General features: G+C 34.5%; 1 protein-coding gene across 1 annotated transcript in view; it reads right to left on the bottom strand.

Annotated features, from left to right (window-relative positions):
- Nucleotides 1-7,781: 7,781 nt before the first annotated feature.
- Nucleotides 7,782-17,947, bottom strand: part of LOC131668353 (hemicentin-2-like) — a 45,053-nt gene continuing 34,887 nt past the window's right edge. The window contains exons 3-5 of the mRNA XM_058942445.1: nucleotides 14,621-14,849; nucleotides 12,888-13,187; nucleotides 7,782-10,023 (exon numbers count right to left, since the gene is read on the bottom strand). Coding sequence (XP_058798428.1) covers nucleotides 9,923-10,023; nucleotides 12,888-13,187; nucleotides 14,621-14,849 — 630 coding nt within the window. The 3' untranslated portion in view covers nucleotides 7,782-9,922. The remainder of the gene's footprint in view (nucleotides 10,024-12,887; nucleotides 13,188-14,620; nucleotides 14,850-17,947) is intronic.

Here is a 17,947-nt window from a genome sequence, read left to right as displayed (position 1 = left end):
GCGTCTGACGTCACTAATATAAAATTTCTTTTAATATAGTTCCTATGGCGTATACTTGTTTCCGCATATCACTCAAATATTTATGGTATATTAGAGTTGGCAAAGTAAAGTTTTTATTGCTAACTCTTCACGAAGACTATAAAAACTAGATTAGTAATAATATATTTTACAGAATATTTGATAACTTTTTTGAATAACCTTAAAATAGTAGTCATTTTCATGGATGTATACATACAAATACAGCACAATGAGCTGTCACTTTGTGTCTGATATGAACATTTATTCCACATACTTTTTCCAGATGTAACTATCTACGTTGAGCCATGTTAAAATTCATGGAAAATGACTGAGTATAGTCGCAAGTCGAGATTGAGTAAGCTGGTTAAGAGCGTGGAGAACGAAGCATCCAGAGTTTGCATTTTCGTGACTTGAACGACGAAAAGGTCCGGGGGCACAGGCGAACAAGACAACGAGGAGGGCGGGTTGCGATTGCCTTAACCTGCAGGACTATATGACCTCAAACAGCGTCAGCTCGCCCGAGCACTGCTATACGCTCGCCAATATGACCGAGAAGAAGAGAGAGGGCTATGGCTTCAACTACTACTATTGTTATAGGGAGCTGCAGGATTTCTGTTCATAAAAGAATTTTATCTTTTCTTAAACTTTTACCAAATTGGCGTTGGATAAAGTTTTGTAAAAGTTGTTCCATCATACGATATCAAACTTGGTTATATGGTAATTGTAAAACTTAATTTTTTCCTTTTTATTCGTGATTAATGAAAGTTATATTTGGTAACAGGATTCCCTAACTTTACAACTTTAAGAAACCAATCGAATAGCCAAGTTTGACATCGACTCATAAATAACTTTTACTAAACTTCATCCAACGTAAGTTTAGCAAATGTGTGGGATAAGTTAAAACCTTCTTACGCATTCTTACAAACATTGAACATCATTTATATAATACTGACAGACGCTATAAACTGGCTAAAAATACCAAATCATTGGTACTTACTTTAGCCTTATTATGAATTCTGAAACCCAGGTGGGAATCAACTGTAATATATACTTCTTAAACATTGAAATAAAATAGACTATTTTTATTAACAAGAAAATTGTCACCATGTCAGATTTACGCTATCTGTTGAATATGTTTGACGAATTGTGTCTGTGTTAATAAAAATATGTTATTCAAGCTTCAATTTCCAATTATTTACTAAAATCCAATAATTTAGCGACGAGCATAAATGGTAAAATATAATGGAAAATGTAAAACAAATCTAAAAATACTGTCTTAAAGGAAGAAAGTAGTATTTTTATTGACGATTTTTTGAACGAAAAAAAAAAAAAATTAACGGTACAAAGGCTGGCAGAGGCTATATTGATTTGATTTCTAAATACGGTACGTCAAAAGATTGAAAGCTATGGTATGGTAGATTGGAGCAGTTTTCCGAGGCTAATGATGTCGAAGATAAAAGATTTCATTATTGATTACTTTCATTTGGTAATGTTGCGTAAAGTAACTTTTTGAGAAATGATAAAGTATGAGGGGGGATTAATAAGAGTTCGTGTAAAGGAGGTGTGAACGTGCAAATGAATGAAACATGTTTAGCCAAAATTATAAATAGCAATTAAATTTATTTATGCAGGCAAGTAATAACAAAATGAAGATCGCACCTGGCCGGAATAAAAAACCCCAGTTTTAAAAAGGGGAAAAGCTATTTAAGTGCATCCTTACACATAAAAGACGTACATATATATTTAAGCGAACGGATACATGCGCGCACAAATCGGATTTGAGTGCGGCCACTAAATATTGCGACAATCGCTTGCCAGCCGAAACTTGCATACTTGTGCAAAGGAGGAAGACGTCTCCTAGAACAACACATACTTACTCTCGCTCGTCGTGTAGAGGGGTGGGCCGATTGATGTCGTCCGGGCTGCCCTGTGGGTCGGAGGCATCTCAGAGAGTACCAGTTGTGCTCTTCTACCAGGTCGTAGGTTGCTGCTGGCCCTGAAGTCGTCACCGAATCGTCGTTCCAAATGCCTTGGACTCAAGGTCTCGCAGTACCAACGGTCGCAACGCTGTTAGATATACGCACGCAGGGAAAGAAACAAGCAATACAAAAAAAGGCAAAGACTAGGTAAGGGAGAGAAGCGCACTTGGTCACATTTCGTGATGAACTGAACCTTTGCCTCTCTACTCTCGAGAAGATAGGGTGCGTCGCGCATTTTGTTGGGGGCCATCATATCAGACCCCTGAGCAGCGATGACAAGGAGAAAGTAGGCCTCGACCACATGTTTTTACCCGTTTTTCCGAAACGTGAGCTGCATATTTCGGGCCCCTAGGTTTTCCCTGACATGTGACGCCGGCTCGCTTTTATTATTGCCGGGGTGGTCCCTCGCAGACTCTCCCGCTATCTCTCTCTCTCTCTCTCTCTCTCTCTCTCTCTCTCTCTCTCTCTCTCTCTCTCTCTCTCTCTCTCTCTCGCAGAATAGTTGGTATTCGTTAAATTCGACGAAATATATTTGTGTTAATAAAATGTTAATGTTGAACTTTTCTTTCAATTTGAAATACAGCTTGTGAAAGCTTAGAATATCTTATTTTTTAAGCCAGGTAGTGTCACCTTTTAATAGATATTATTAATAATGCTGAATTATATTTAAAATGTACATAAAAAATTACAAAAAGCGATAGTATATCGTGACTTTCACTATTGGCCTGTATATTTAAATATACCAAGGAATAAAGGAAGCTACTTAAATTCTGTTTGATATGACTAAATCTCATAAATCGAATTTATTATTTATCGTTTAATTTGAGGAATTTTATTACTTTGAAGAAAAGAAAGTAGATTGAATTTTTTCAAATACCAATTCATCAAACTACCAGCTATAAATATAAGTTTGAGATTAGAAACAACAATGAAAGATGTGTACTATACCTGTAAAATAAAGAAAAGAACAATTCGCATTCTCGTATTGCTACAGTTACTTTGGGTGCAGGGCTTTTTTGTAAGCAAAAATTACTTGAAAAGAGCTTTTTAAAGCACGTACAACGAGGTACTGCGTGTTTGTAGAATAAAAGGTATATACGCACCCCAAGTCTCACATAATGAGTAGAAGCCCAGACGTATATATAGTATAAGCGTGCACGGCGGCGTTGCGCTGTGTGTCAAGCTGTTCTTGTGCAGTATTCCCAGGCTGACACGAGCTTCATATTACATTTTGCTAGGCGCGACACGAGTGCCGGCCTCTTGAATTTGTTTGCTGGCGCGTCGTCAATATGCCTACCAGAGAAGAGGCCAGCCGTTGCCGCCGCCGTCAAATATCTCGAACGATTTAACGCCTTTACGGCAAGCGAGTGTATGTACACACGTGAGGCGACGCAAAAGGCGTGACCTGGTTGACCTCTTCGCTAGTCGTAACCTAGATCGTGACTCGAGTGCTCGCTCATACTCTGTTCTCGCGCCGATTAAAGCCTTTATATTTTCCTCTTATTCTTATTTTGAGATTCGTGCTGAGAGTTTGCAATCACGTGTGTACGTGTACGCTTGAGAGCGAAGAAGAGTGCACTGGCCATTAAAGCATCGTCGTAAAAAACAAATATTTTCCAACAATATTTTTATGGCTCTGTATAAAAACGAACTGTGTATTCAAGAACGAACTATAAAACTGGGAAAACAATTCGTACAAAGATATGCAGATTTCATGATAATTCACTTAATATAACAATGTTACGCATGTGTATATCTGCTCAGTCGAGGTGGAATGAGCATTATTTAGTAATAGCTTTAATGGAAGTTAGTATTTGCACTTTCCAATATCGCTGTAATAATAAACGTGAAAAAAATTCTTACTAGAAAATGATCATTCATATTTTATGTTTTTGCTGAAAAAATTATGTAAGCGAAATTAGCTTTTTTCAAGAAAGTAAGTCAAACAAACTATTTTACTGTCTATTTTGTAAGCTCTTAATCTTTTAAAGTATCATTGAAAGAAATGTATATAAATATAATTATATTTATATTTTATAGTATATCTTTCAATAAAACTTGACATGGCTAAAATCCATCGAACGAATCGTAGTGAACTAATTTGTTTTTCTTTATTTATTGGAAAAGTCTAACTGTTATCAGATTATTTTATAAACTCAACATTTAAAACTGAGCGCGTTCATCTATATCACTACTTTATCGTTTCATTCGGACAATTTGTCTTGTATTATTCCACTTTTTGCATGGAAATTGATTGGACTTGAATTTCGCAGAGATTTACTACATATCTGTTTCAAATGAACGCAGTTTATTGTTTTTAACGAGAAATTAGTCTCAAGAGTAAAGAGTAACAAGGGACTCAGGTGCGTATGACTTAATAAGTAAAGTGAGATTCAATCAAATGAGAAGCCGTTTATTTATTAAACTAAAAATTAAGAATATTGGTCCAGCATAAAAACTCTAGTCGTGAGTAGGAAAAAGCCATTCAAATATAATGGCTACAAAATTTAAATACAATTGATGATTAAAACTTTAAGATAGCGTGCTAATTTTAAGGTTCACAGCAGTGAAGAGACTACGCAACAACGAATACAGATTAGGCTAGGGTTAACCGTTACCGACGTGATGATTCAGTGGGCACTCAAGACGATGATCGTTTACCAGCATGACACGCAAATGTTAATGAGGAAGGTGTCACGGTAATAAGGCGTAACGCAATTCCTGTGGCACTTCAGAAGACGTAGTGCATCCTCTGCTAAGGCAGCGATGTACTCGTCTTTAGACCTCGATAAGCGTCGCTGGTTTCGCAAGGAGACACAGTACACGATTGCAGTTGATGATGTACGCAGCACTTTATCGCGGCAGTGATAGATTTACTAGACTCTTAAGCGATACAAGTCAAGGGGTTTTCATTATTAGAGAGACTTACTTCGGTGGATTTTCAAAAGGAACTGAACTGTGAAGATTCAATCATTTGGTAACTGGAAAGCGGATGGAAAGTGGCAAGCTACACCTTCTTGGCGGACCCTTAGGAGCAACCAATCAGAAAAGAGTGAGGGAGGTACTTCTAAGATTCACAAGGCCTGTCTCTCTGGTTACCTGAGAGCGAACGGGCATCTATATACACTTTTTTTATGATGCGGACGACACGCTGAACACTCCACTGGGCATCAGTCCGGGAAACTCCAGATTGCCGACCATCACAAAAACACGCAGAGTTCGTTTTGGGTTTTTTCAAATTACCAACATTCTGACCGATAGTCCCAACAGTCGTGAGGAATCTCCCTAGACTGTGACAATAAATCAAGCGTCTCGACGACGCGCTCACATTTTCTTTAGAGAAGTGGCAACAATGATCGCCGATGTATCTCGAGATAATACAATAACGACTCTCTCTCTCTCCCTGAACCTAATCATTTTATTCCTATTGTATCTTCTTTTTTGTTATGTACGCTTGATGTCTTTCTCTCTCTCTCTCTTTCTCTCTCTTTCTCTCTTGCAAGTTTCCTATAAGAAACGTAATTGACGCGAACAATATCTATTTACTTAAAGTGATAGGTGAGTAAGCGTTGATGTACGTATGTCTATTACTGGTAGATAATAAAGGAGCCAAATGAAAGTAACTAATGTCCTATAAATCGCAAAACAGACTAGAATTCAGTGAATGTTGACAATCATCAGTATTATACGCATGAGTACTCCTCGATACAAAATGCGCTCAAAGCACTTGCAAAACTATCCAAGTATGATGAAATCGTAGCCGTAATGAGAGAATCGTCGCTAACGCAGAGGCCAATGGGTAATTACACTGTCGGTCAATGTTTAACGTTGTAGTCGAAAGCAATCGTTCCAACGATTTCAATTATCTCATTACGGAGCTCCAAATCCCGTTTAACGGAAAGCTTGTTTACATAATATCCTTGATCAAGATACGGAACAATAGTTGAAATCAACATATAAATTGAAGCAATGCCTGGAAAATGCTCTTTTAATCGAATTAAACCATGTACTCATGAAAAAGGTAGACAAGATCACAATGGTTGTGTACGATAATGATAAATGTAATTATGCAACACTAAGTAACTGAACAGAAAACTGTTAATGAACAGAACAAAATTGATTCTACAATGAAAGTTCGACAGGGCGTAGACCATGATCACTGAATTAGTTTTCATCAATATTTAACACCACTCTTATAATTGGACATTAATTAGAATAATGGTGGTAAAAACGTCAGTGTAAATTTGTATATAATGCATTTTATTTATAAACTACACCTTGAACCACGTAAAATACGTAATGATAAATAATGTTGAAATTGGTGATGTTATGTGGTGCCCTAAAATAATGTTTATTATATTTTCATTTTCTTAGTGATTCATGTATTACAACTATTATTCGATTATTCTTTTAAAAATTTAAAGTATATCGTATTTGATAAATATTTGCTGCTATATCTACAAATGATTATTTAAATACATTTCTTTACTGAAAGAAAAAATGGCAGAGTGAGGTATTCAACGCATCAAATACTTCACCTTTTATCATATTACAGATATGAAGATCAAACCGTAGTGAAAAAAGTTTACTCAATTGTATTCTGACATATGTCGAAAGCAGAGGATACGTCAGTAAGTCCGGTTTCATAAACAAATCCATCAGAACAATGCAGGCGGGATAGCCGGAGAGTGCCAAACTGCATTATATCGTACGATCGATCCATCCAGCGTCGGTTCTGAAATGGAAAACCAAAGAGAAGTAGAAGAAAAAATTTAATTGACCTCGTTTTTCTCTTGTCGTTTTTTCTTACATATTTCAACGATGCCAGGTCTAATTTATCACACCGACGAGCCGTACAAAAGAAAGTGGAAAATAAGAGATCGTCAAAATTGCAACTACACCTCATGCGATTTGTATTGAATTTTAATTTTTGTCACTTATTCTATGGTCAACTGATAAAACAAATAAGTAGCTACGTATGTTCATAATTGCCAATAGAAAAATATTAAAAAAAAAACATTTTAAAATGATTTTATTCCGTTTCTTTATCGCTAAACTAGTCGGAAGCTTTTAATTACTAACAAACTAATGAATTTACGTAAAGAGAAAATAACGTAGAAGCGTTTTTGTTTGCTGAACTGAAACTTTTCTCGACATGAGTTTTTTCAATTGTATACAATTTTGTACTTTAATTACTTAATACCAATCACGAAGTTATTACTAAATTATTGTCACGAAAAAAATATCATAGTGAGTATGGTCTATAATGTGTCATCAAGTATTACATAGTATATCTACATGAAAATACAGTAGTGTAATCCAGGAAAACGATGAAGCTACGTTTTATGTGCTCGTGATACGCGGTCTACGTGTGTATGGTCTCATTACCGAAACTGAGCTTCTTGATTCTTGTAATAATAATATCAGGACTCTACACTCCCAGCTCATCCATTACTGTAGCATTTATTCTTAAAAATAAAGAAGAAAGAAGATAGCTGGGCAAGATAATTGGCAGCGATAATTTGCATTACTTACGACGTCAAGCTTTTCATTGTACACCGCAATATTGAAATATGTTTAATGGTTCTGATATTAACTGATCAATTCTTCATTATATATAAATGCAAGAAACATAATAATTGTAAATGTTGCAAAAATAGTTAATGAAACTCAAATATAAAATAAACTGCTATCTCTTTAAAATTAAAAATCATTTTAGACAAACGAAAAAAAAAAGACTTTTTTATTATTATAAAATCTTTTATTCATATACATTGTGCAAATCATAACATACATCAACTGTTTATATAATTCACTTCAACATTAAAATGACAGACATTTTTCAGTTTTGTATAAAACAAAATTTTATAGTATTTGTTGCATCAGTAGATGAGTGATTTTTCATAATACACGTTTATTTCTCTTAATAATATTAATAAGATTAGCTAATATTATCACAATTTTAATTAATATAACGATTACTCAAATCGAAATCTCAATAAAAAAAATTTATAAATTAATGTTTTCAGCCTAAATATCAATAATTTTGATCAAATCATCATCATCACAAAACATTCCTTCTCTCTATTTGAAATATATCATTTCAATTATATGGATTCTTTAGTATTTACAGTAGTTTCAACGTAAATTGATTTTCATAATAACATTTTTGCTACGAAAAATCAATTGGCAGAATTCGCTTATCATTATATTATAATATACTTACAGTATCCTAAGACTATAACTAAATTGTCATTATGTATTTATTTACAGGGTAGTTATATCATATAGATGATTCTCTAAAGCTCTTACTTCGATTTTCTGCAATACAACTTTATTAATGTCTTCATAATCATTATTAACAGAAATATTTGATAACGAATTTGACATTATAATTTAGTCTGATAATTGTTTTGTTAATATGATTAACACGTAGCAATAAAATAAACAGACATATTTTCGTTTTGCAATAAAAATGCTTAAATATGTCAGATAATTTGATGAAACAATTTTTTAATTTCAAGTATATTTACATATATATCAATAATTTCTTTTTAGCTAAATTATCCAGCTGGATTAATTCAACTTATAATGATTTATTTGTTAATTTATTTAAGAAATCATGCATTAGCTCAGTCTAACAAGGTTTTTTTTTCATTTAACAATTTAATGTCAGTATCTTTGAAATATTTACAATCTGACTGTCGATTCGTTGGCCATATCGTATAATAGAAGAATAACAGAATACAACTTAAATTTATAAAATGTGCATACCGAGCATTAAGAAGATATTTAATTTTTGTTTTGCGTACATACTTCTCCGTATGATATATATAACCTTTTATATTAATTATGATTCAACCATAGACCCACAAAGTTTTTGTAGTCACATTGTGACAGCTATCAGAAAAATTTTAGCGAGAAATTCACACCAGTAAATGCCATAATCAAACCTGTAAGATAAGAGCTTATTCAAGTAACTTATTTATTTTTATTCGGTTTTAATTTATGTTGATTAGATAGCCTATTGCTAATCCAAATAATTAGAGATATTCCACTAAAAGACTTTCAAATATTAACGACCATGAATAACATGAAATTGAGTTATTGTAATAAAAACTCAATCAGTGTGTTATTGATGCAAGAAGTATACACAAATGTAGAATGTTCATTATTCTCATATTTTGGTGTGAATTTCATGTGAAACCTAATTTATTACTGTCATTCAGTGACTCAAATGAAAATGCTGAAAAAAAACGAAGAAAAAATATATATACGACACCCACGCATCTTATACAAAAAATATACATCACAATGCAAATCCATATCACATAAAAGGCCCTGGAGTAGAACGGCCTGCGCACTCATCTCAAAGTCTTCGCGTATGCATGCACGGTAGTGTTTGTTATATGTATAAGTGTGTATCCTCTATATACGACGAACGGGACAGGGTATGGCGTTATACATGGCAGAGATATATCGGGAGATACGTTTGTGTGTATGTATAAGTTGCGTGTACAAGTAATTAGATATAGGATTTTTAAGAGCCACTCTACCAAAAGCATTGCCTATGCCTTTGGTTTTCTGTTATAAGCTCTGCCTCCTTTCATATATATCCCTCTTGTTAAACGCGTAGAATCGCCTTAACGAAATCTCATGCGATATATAACTATATATTTGTTTACTTTTCCTGTTTGTTCGTTTAGATCGTCGCTTGCTACTTTTTTTCATTGCTTGCGATGCACTTTACTGTTCGAGCCTCATGTCTCACTTTTTTAAGGTCATCGAAGCTGATTAACACCACTCTTCGTTTACTACAAAATCTTTGACTGTCTTTTATCACTTTCGGGCAAATATCAGTGAGTTCGTTTGCGTTTTTGCTTTTTTTCTGTCAACATTGATACTCGTTCATTAGCTCCTGCGTTTTACATCGAGGATATGTACAAAATTATGAGAGATACCAATAAACAGCTAGATGATAAGATAGGTCCCGCTGTGCCAGTTTGCATTGCCTCCGGACGCTCGCCTGTAAAAGAAGGAAAATGGCTGGTTGTACGTCACTCGTTAGTCGTCGATATCATGTTACATGCGTGCAGTCCTTTGTGCTATAGGCACTGTTATATTCAAGTAATAGAGATGCGAAAGAATATCGAACAATGTCCCTATTATTATCCTAGCAAGGGACATCTTTTCCAGTTTTTTAACAATCCACTACGTAATAATTTTAATTTCATACAACAATGGCCATGACTCGGGAAAATTTTATAAATATTAAAATCTTGGGAATTTTCAACGAAATAATATGTTATTATACATTTGACCGAAACAACATTCTTCAGTTTTAGACTAATAATAAATTTTAATGTAATATTGAAAGTCCTAGGAAAATTTTTTGCGATTTTCAAGAAACAGAAATAAAAACAATCATTAAAGAGTGAGACATTGTCTAGTAATATTAAAGTAAGTATAAAAATAAAAATGATAGTGTAGCTGAAAATAATATCCAAAGTTTTTTTTTTTCCCTCGATCGCAATATCCATAGCAAACAAGGAAAAAGTCTCTTATGAATTCAATAACTCTTAATGTGTGTCCAACTGTATTTGATAGAAACATTCGAAGCGACGATATATTATTATCGTATCGAAAAAGGCAGTGAAACCCGCAATAAAGTTTTTTACCCTATATATTTATGTTAACTCTCACAAGTTTTGCTAAGCTTTTGAAATCTCAATCAATAAATAGCGAGACTAAAAAAATGTGAAATAGAGCAAACATGCTGTTTGTAGGAAGATAGAAAACATGCAAACAGAAAAGAAAAAAACTAAAATAACAGGACATCGTTGGAGTCGCATAAGCGAGTCGCGCGGTGTGAAATCATTGAAGTATCACATTCTATTTTTTACTTTTGCGCTATAACGTACATTCGCATTATGCTAATTCGCAAATTCAGAGTCTGCGAACAAACTTTACCAGGCATGACGTTTACCTAAGCAAATGCCGTAGCCTTAGCGCGAATCGCCGTCAAATCCATTCGCCGCGCTTCTTCGCCTCCTTCTCTTTTCTGTCCTAGTAACTTGTTCGCGCTTTAGCACCCCACTCTCGTGAGTGAGAAAAGGGAGTGAGAGAAAAAGTAACAGCCTAGGGCTCGGATAAGATAAGCGAAGGGAATTGATATTGCGTGAGATCAAGATATACTTAAGAAATTTACATAAGCTGCTTAATAACACACACATACGCCGACATGTGCGCGCACACATATATATAATTTACTTTTACGAGCCATTGTTATATGTCGACGAGAGAACCATTTGGAATATATTAGACTCTTCGAAAAATTAAAAGATAATTTATTGAAATAATGAAAATTCAGATTAAAGCACAAGACAACTTTGTATGCCTTCCTGTATTTACCGACGCTGTGTATGTTGGAATAACTCATGCTCAACCTTATTCGTTATCGTAAAAATTATACATTCTACCTTTACATTCTCCATTTCAAGCAAAAAAAAACATGTTATCACGCATCCCTTAACTCATACAATTGAATAAAAACGCAGCATTTTTCAGTATCGTATCTATGTCCACAAAAAGGGGAGATTAAGACATTTTCGCACTGAAAATAAAGCTCAAAAGGACTAACAAAGTGGCGTGACACAGTCGTGTCAACGCGGGGAAGCCGTTGTGCTACGAACACTTTGTAAAAGTGAGAGAGAGAAACGCCGCTGAAATTTTCTCGTTCGCCCCAGCAGCAGCATTCATACCACTTGTGGCAGGCAAAGAAGAAGCGTAGAAGAACAACAACAAAAAGAGAACGCGCATAGCGGTGTATACAAGGCGAGCAGCAGCAGCAGCTTTCTTTGGCGAGTGTGCTCGCGGCAACGGTGGCACGTCTTTTCACAAAAGCGAATCGAAATGCAATTTCCGGCGGTCCTTTGCTCTGTTGTAGTATGTACAGATATACACGTACATACAGATGTGCGAACACGGGAGTCGTTCACGTGCGGCTAGACGTCGTAAATCTAATGTGAAAATTCCGCAACGTCTTCCCGGCAGTAGCCTTTTTTTGGCCTTTGACTGGATGCTTGCTCGTAGTCTTTATGCGCGTCATCGAAAATTTTACGACCGGCTCTCCTCCTTACCCTTTCTGTTACAACTTACCAACATTAGATGCTCGATAATGAGAAAGGATGCGCTGGCAGTAAAAAGAGGAATTTTTTTCATCGTTGCCATTGTGTCGGATAGCGTATTCATTGATTCTTTTCATTGCAAGACGAAGAAGCCTGCGGACTCTGAAGAATCGCAGCAAGAAGGGTACTATTGATTACAGAATTGGATTATGATTCAAGACCGATTTAAATTTTCACCTTTTCGAGTCATTTGTAGGATTCCTTTCGTTCATTTGAAGCGGTCGTTATCAAACGCTCTCCTCTTTCTTTTTCACATTTTACGTACCAGCGAGAGAATAATAAATCGTTTTAACCAGCAATATAGACTGGAAAATAATTCAAAAGCAGTTATACAATTATCAATGAGAATTTTTGCTTCATTTCCTTCCATCAAGGTAATAACCAAGAAATAGAAACTTGTCAACTTTTTATTCTAGCTCAGAGCTAAATTATACTAAGTCTCGTCTGAAAACAATCATACAGAAACGAAGGAAAGGGAACATATGCTAAAAATTTTCTCCGTCACATCTATTATGCTAATCCCTACGATGCGTCTCCATACATGCGAATGCAGTGGTCTATTAGCAGAAGCATGGCACGCGACACGAACACATGCGGCGAAGTAGGCTACACGAAAGCTTCCAGTAAATAATCAGCAGTCTCAGAAGAGTGATTGTACGGATCGAGGCAAAGAGGGGGTAGCTTAATCAGCGCGGATACTCACCGTTGAGAACATGCACTCTGATAGAAGAGGAGTTGGCATTGCTGGGCTTGCACTTGTACTCCCCGGAGTCAGAAGGCTGTGCCGCTTGTATGAGTAGCCAAGAGGTCGTAACGTCATTGCCCTTCTCGGTTATGACGGACACACCACCCCTGGGACTGTCATAACTCATCACCACATCGTTGTAGTACCAGAAGATGTAGGCAGGTGGCTCCAAACTAAATTGGATTGCGCATGTCAGGTTTATCGTGCTGCCCGCGCCCACGTAAAGCTCTGGACCACCAAGTATCGTCGCTGTCGGCACTATAACAAAATCCACCCAGGTCCAAATCTTTTATACGGCCAATACTACAGAAAAATGGATTAATTTATCTCTATTCTAAATGTTTATAAAGCGCTCTCAGTAAAATTTAAGATAACATGATGTTAATTTTTTTATTTTATAATTGTATGCAGTACTGTATATCCAAAAACAGCATGGTTCTTTACTGCACATAATTGTCATTCATTTTTGAACGTATAATCGCTGTTATCGATAAAAATGGAAGCGTGTTTTCTTATAGATTTTTTATAGTTTTTTAGAATTTAATAAGAACTTTGTGGAACCTTGCACTGCTATCAAAATTGTAATACTGTACAAAATCTCAAAACTAATAAAATTGCAAAACTGACGTTTTTGACTGAGATTTGTATATCTTTTAAGATCTAGAAGAGTCGAAATTTTAAGATAGATATGCTTTTCGACATATTTTGACGTATAGAGTTCGAATTTAACGTCACACTAATACTATAATTTTTCGTTTTTTAATAGATTCGAAAAACAAAACACGAAATAACGTGTACTTTTCTCAATCTATTTTAGGACTTCTACGAATAAAAGAGAGTATTCCGAGAATGCGCAGTGAAGAGGACAAGTACTTTTTAGATTCTATCACAATATTGGATAGAAAAAATAAACGAATTTGAAGCGTACATTTAATGTGGAAATTTACCAAAAACCACGCTGAAATAATGTATTTTTTGTGAATTTCAACATATATATATGTGACATCGTCACCGAGTGTATCTAAGTAGCCGTTTATATATACATGTGTCTACCCTTACTGGCTACATGTCAAAACTTTATACGGCAGTCCTGAACCACTCCCCATCTTCTTTGCCAAAGCTTGTTGTTCGACAGTTTCCGTCAACGGTAGCGTCGTTCATTCTGTACAATTGCTACGTGACTGCTTTTGCCAGGGCATAGAGCCTCGAGGAAAGATTTTCCCGACTTTTCTTTCGTTCACTTTCAGATTGACGCTTATAACGTTGACGTTCAATCAGAGAATTGAATTTTCACTTACTGGTATTATAGATTTAAGAATTGTTTTATATTTATAATATAATATAAATTGAGTAAGCAAGTTGAGTGGATGCGCAGAATAATGATATAATCGAGTTAGGAAATCGCTAAAATATGTACTGTAAATCTATACATATTCTTATTTATTATCTATGAAATCGAATACAATAATTACTTTGAAATTATGAAACTATCATTGACACCCTAGCTTTTACACAAATGCCAGATTGTTCCTACAAAAAATTTGTGTACTATTGTAATATAAATCTATAACGAAGTACCAAATATGATATTCAAATCTTTCTCATAATGCTATAACTAAAGTTCATTTTAAAATATAATATTGTTTGGTCATTTTATTGAATTGATAACCAAAAACTTCAATCTGTCTTACCAACGACATTCAAATGATATTGGTGGGATTTGAGTGGAATTGTCGATATCTGGCACTCGTAGATTCCCGCATCTCGCACTTGAGTCCATTTTATGCATAGAGTCCATTCAGACCATTCATTGTTCGATCCTGTGTTTGGTTTGTGCAGCGCTTGAAAGCGCTGATCACTTGTATAAGTGTAAGCACCAGCAGTCAGAATGTGAATATCTCGATGTCTCACCCAGGACACCTATATAGAGAAAAACATATTAACACCATGATTATTTTTATGTTTTAATGCAAATTTTATTCAATACATAAATTATTGACTCTAAATATGTATTCATATTCATTATTCATAATTGTATGATAATGCTAATACTTTTACCAATAAATGTTTTCTGGAAAATCATTGATACAATGAACAGTATCTACTAAAAACAGTTTCATGATTTGAATATAATCAATAGTTCAGATATATAATATACTTCTACTCAGATTGATAGATACATACTGCTTTCGTATTACAATAACATTTTATTCATTGCGATTTTTAGAAAATTGACCATAGGGTATCCGACTTTACTGTTCAGTCAACATAGGAAAGCTGGTGAAATCGATGAGATTTTAAACGTTTATATCTTACTCTTGTGTTTACATAGAATCTGTGGCATACAGTGGATGTCTATATCGATGTACTGATTTTAGTGAAACGAATACACCAAGATTTTATCGACTTTCTTTGAACTGTCGTACTGGATATCTCTAGTATATTGGTGTTCTCAAGTTTGTCCTAATTTCGCAAGACGAGAGCAAGACACATGCATCATAAATTTATATATCTATAGCACACATAATCTACGAAGAAAGAATATTGACACAGTAAAGGAAATATATTACATTCTTGAGCTTGACACTTTTAAAAGTATACCATTGGTAGGTATTTTTCTCTCATGCTCTAAAGCACAATAAGAAATATGTAAAATCACAATCTAAGGTTGAAAAAATAGGATCGCAAAAAATTATATTCAGTCTTATATGCGAAAAAATTAAATAAATTACAACAAATATTAGGAACAAATTAATTATTTATGTAGATAATATTTTAGAGCTATTTATTTGTGTATAGATTTTGTAGTTGAGTGAAAACTTTTCAACAGAACGAAGAAAACATATAAAAATAAAAGAATTATTTAACTATTCTTCTTGATCTAAAGTCACAAAAAAAGTCATAAAGTTTATTTATGCCGTTTTTCTAAACATGAAAAGCTAATGAACTTGATTTGAAAAGAAGATAGAAGTTAAAATAACTGAAACTCAAAAAAAGTTGGAAATTTTCTACTTTCAACTTCAACTGCATCAGATATGGACTTTTTTGTTTTTCCTCAAGACAATTTGTTTGCCGCTCGTTCGTAATTCATAGCTTTAAATTTGCACCAAGAATGGAAAGTTTTTCGAATCGTCTACGAAGTAAAATTGTCCTTACGTCTTCACAGGGTCACAGGACAAGCGAAAAACTAAGACAAAGACGGATGAATTTTTGTGTGAGTCTTATGCTTTTTCTATCTGCAAAGTAACACCGTATTATGCAGTTGGTTATAGATATTTAGAATGTACCTAGTTTAATTTTTTGTATTTCGTGGTGATAATAATTGAACGTGAAATTAGGAAAATTTAAGATGAATAAAAAATAACATCAAAGAAATAGTGGACAAAAGAAAACTATTCGCTGGGAACGTAAAGCTAGATTAAAAGTTTCAGCGGAAACTTGGATATGTCGTCTAAGAACTTCAGCCAAGAATTTTCTATCTCAGAAATGCCAGCACTCATATTTCATTTCGACTATGTATGTTCTTAGCAAAATGAATTTCGCGAAAGTCTAATCCGGCAATTAGTGGCCTCGCGCTACCCTACAAAATTTACAAGAAATAACATGGTAGAGGACTAAATTAAAGTTAAAGCTAAATGTTACACCAAGTCTTAACCTTAATTAAATTCTTGTCAATTCAAGATGATAAACAAGTGGAACACCGCAACTTTGTCAACTTCGTCGTTAATTTGTTACTAGTACTTGGAATCTTTTAAATAAAATGAACTACAGCGCAATACTACCAGAATTTTGTTTATCGTATAAATAGCAAAGAGAAAAAAGCCAAGTAATAATGCCGAGATAAAGTAAGAAAAAATTTTACTTAGATTAGCAAATCCTGTCATGACAATCGATTACGCCATAACTACTGACGCAAAAATCTCCCATGATAGAATTTACCAGTCAGTGAGTTGTATAAATACAGACGTAGAGAGATAGAGAAAGATAGGTTATACAGCAAAGGAGATCAGTGGGTTGTCGCTTTGCAGCCGCATCGCCGGATCTCCGAATCACTCGGCCGGTTGGACGTGCCCGTTGTACAAACTATTAACACTCACAATGACCAGGCGCGATTGGACGTCTCTCTCTCTCTCTCTCTCCTCTTTAGTACTTGTAATTTCGTCTCGACATGCGTCCTTGCATATTCAAGTATATTCTGTCTCTCTTTCTCTCTCTCTCTCTTTTGCCTCCTCGTCTTTTTCCGCTTTGTTTCCAATTGCAATTAAAGCCATTCTCTTAGTGGGATCGGTTTAGACGCGAACGTGACTTTAATCATCAAAAGCCGTCGTCACCGCCAACGCTAGAACTGATGCAGCTACTTTTTCGTCCTCCAAATCTACAGATTTGCTTAGTTGGACTTTTTTATTCTGTCGTTTGCCATTTCTTTTTTCGTTTTAGTTTTATAACTAAATATTGTGATTTTAACTTCGTCATTTAACACTTTAAGCAACGTGATTTGTCTTTATAGAACAAACTGGATTTACTTGAGCAAATTTGCGTTTCCGCGTATGTGAGCAATCACTATTTTATAAACGCAAATATGAACTACTACCTTTGATTATCTCCTAAATTCAGAGTACGATTAATTAAATAGTTTAAATTGCTCGAAATTGTAATTCACTAATTAATACATGCAAATTCGAAGAGGATTAGGATGTTCAATAGTTATATTCCAATTAACATCATTTATTTGATGTTATGTAATATTTGTAAAGAGTAAAAGTTGATTTGTGGGTTGAGGTCAAACATGTATTTGACCGGAATGACATTTCTATAGATTGCGATAAATGTTATACTTGTGAAAGTATAATCATTAAAACAAATATTCTTCTATGCACTATAAGAAATTCAAAAATAAATAATTTTATGAATCGTTTTGACTGAAATATCCAACCGGTATAGCAATCTATTTATTATAAAATTTTTTTGAAGTTAACTGAAATGTTTGACTAAAGATTTAATTAATAAAACACTAATTT

The sequence above is a fragment of the Phymastichus coffea genome, unplaced genomic scaffold (assembly GCF_024137745.1).
Source record: "Phymastichus coffea isolate CEN01 unplaced genomic scaffold, Cenicafe_Pcof_1.1 PCOF00077, whole genome shotgun sequence".
Classification (NCBI taxonomy): Eukaryota; Metazoa; Arthropoda; class Insecta; order Hymenoptera; family Eulophidae; genus Phymastichus; species Phymastichus coffea.
The sequence above is the reverse complement of the archived record's forward strand: the minus strand, read 5'-3'. Positions and strand labels throughout refer to the sequence as shown.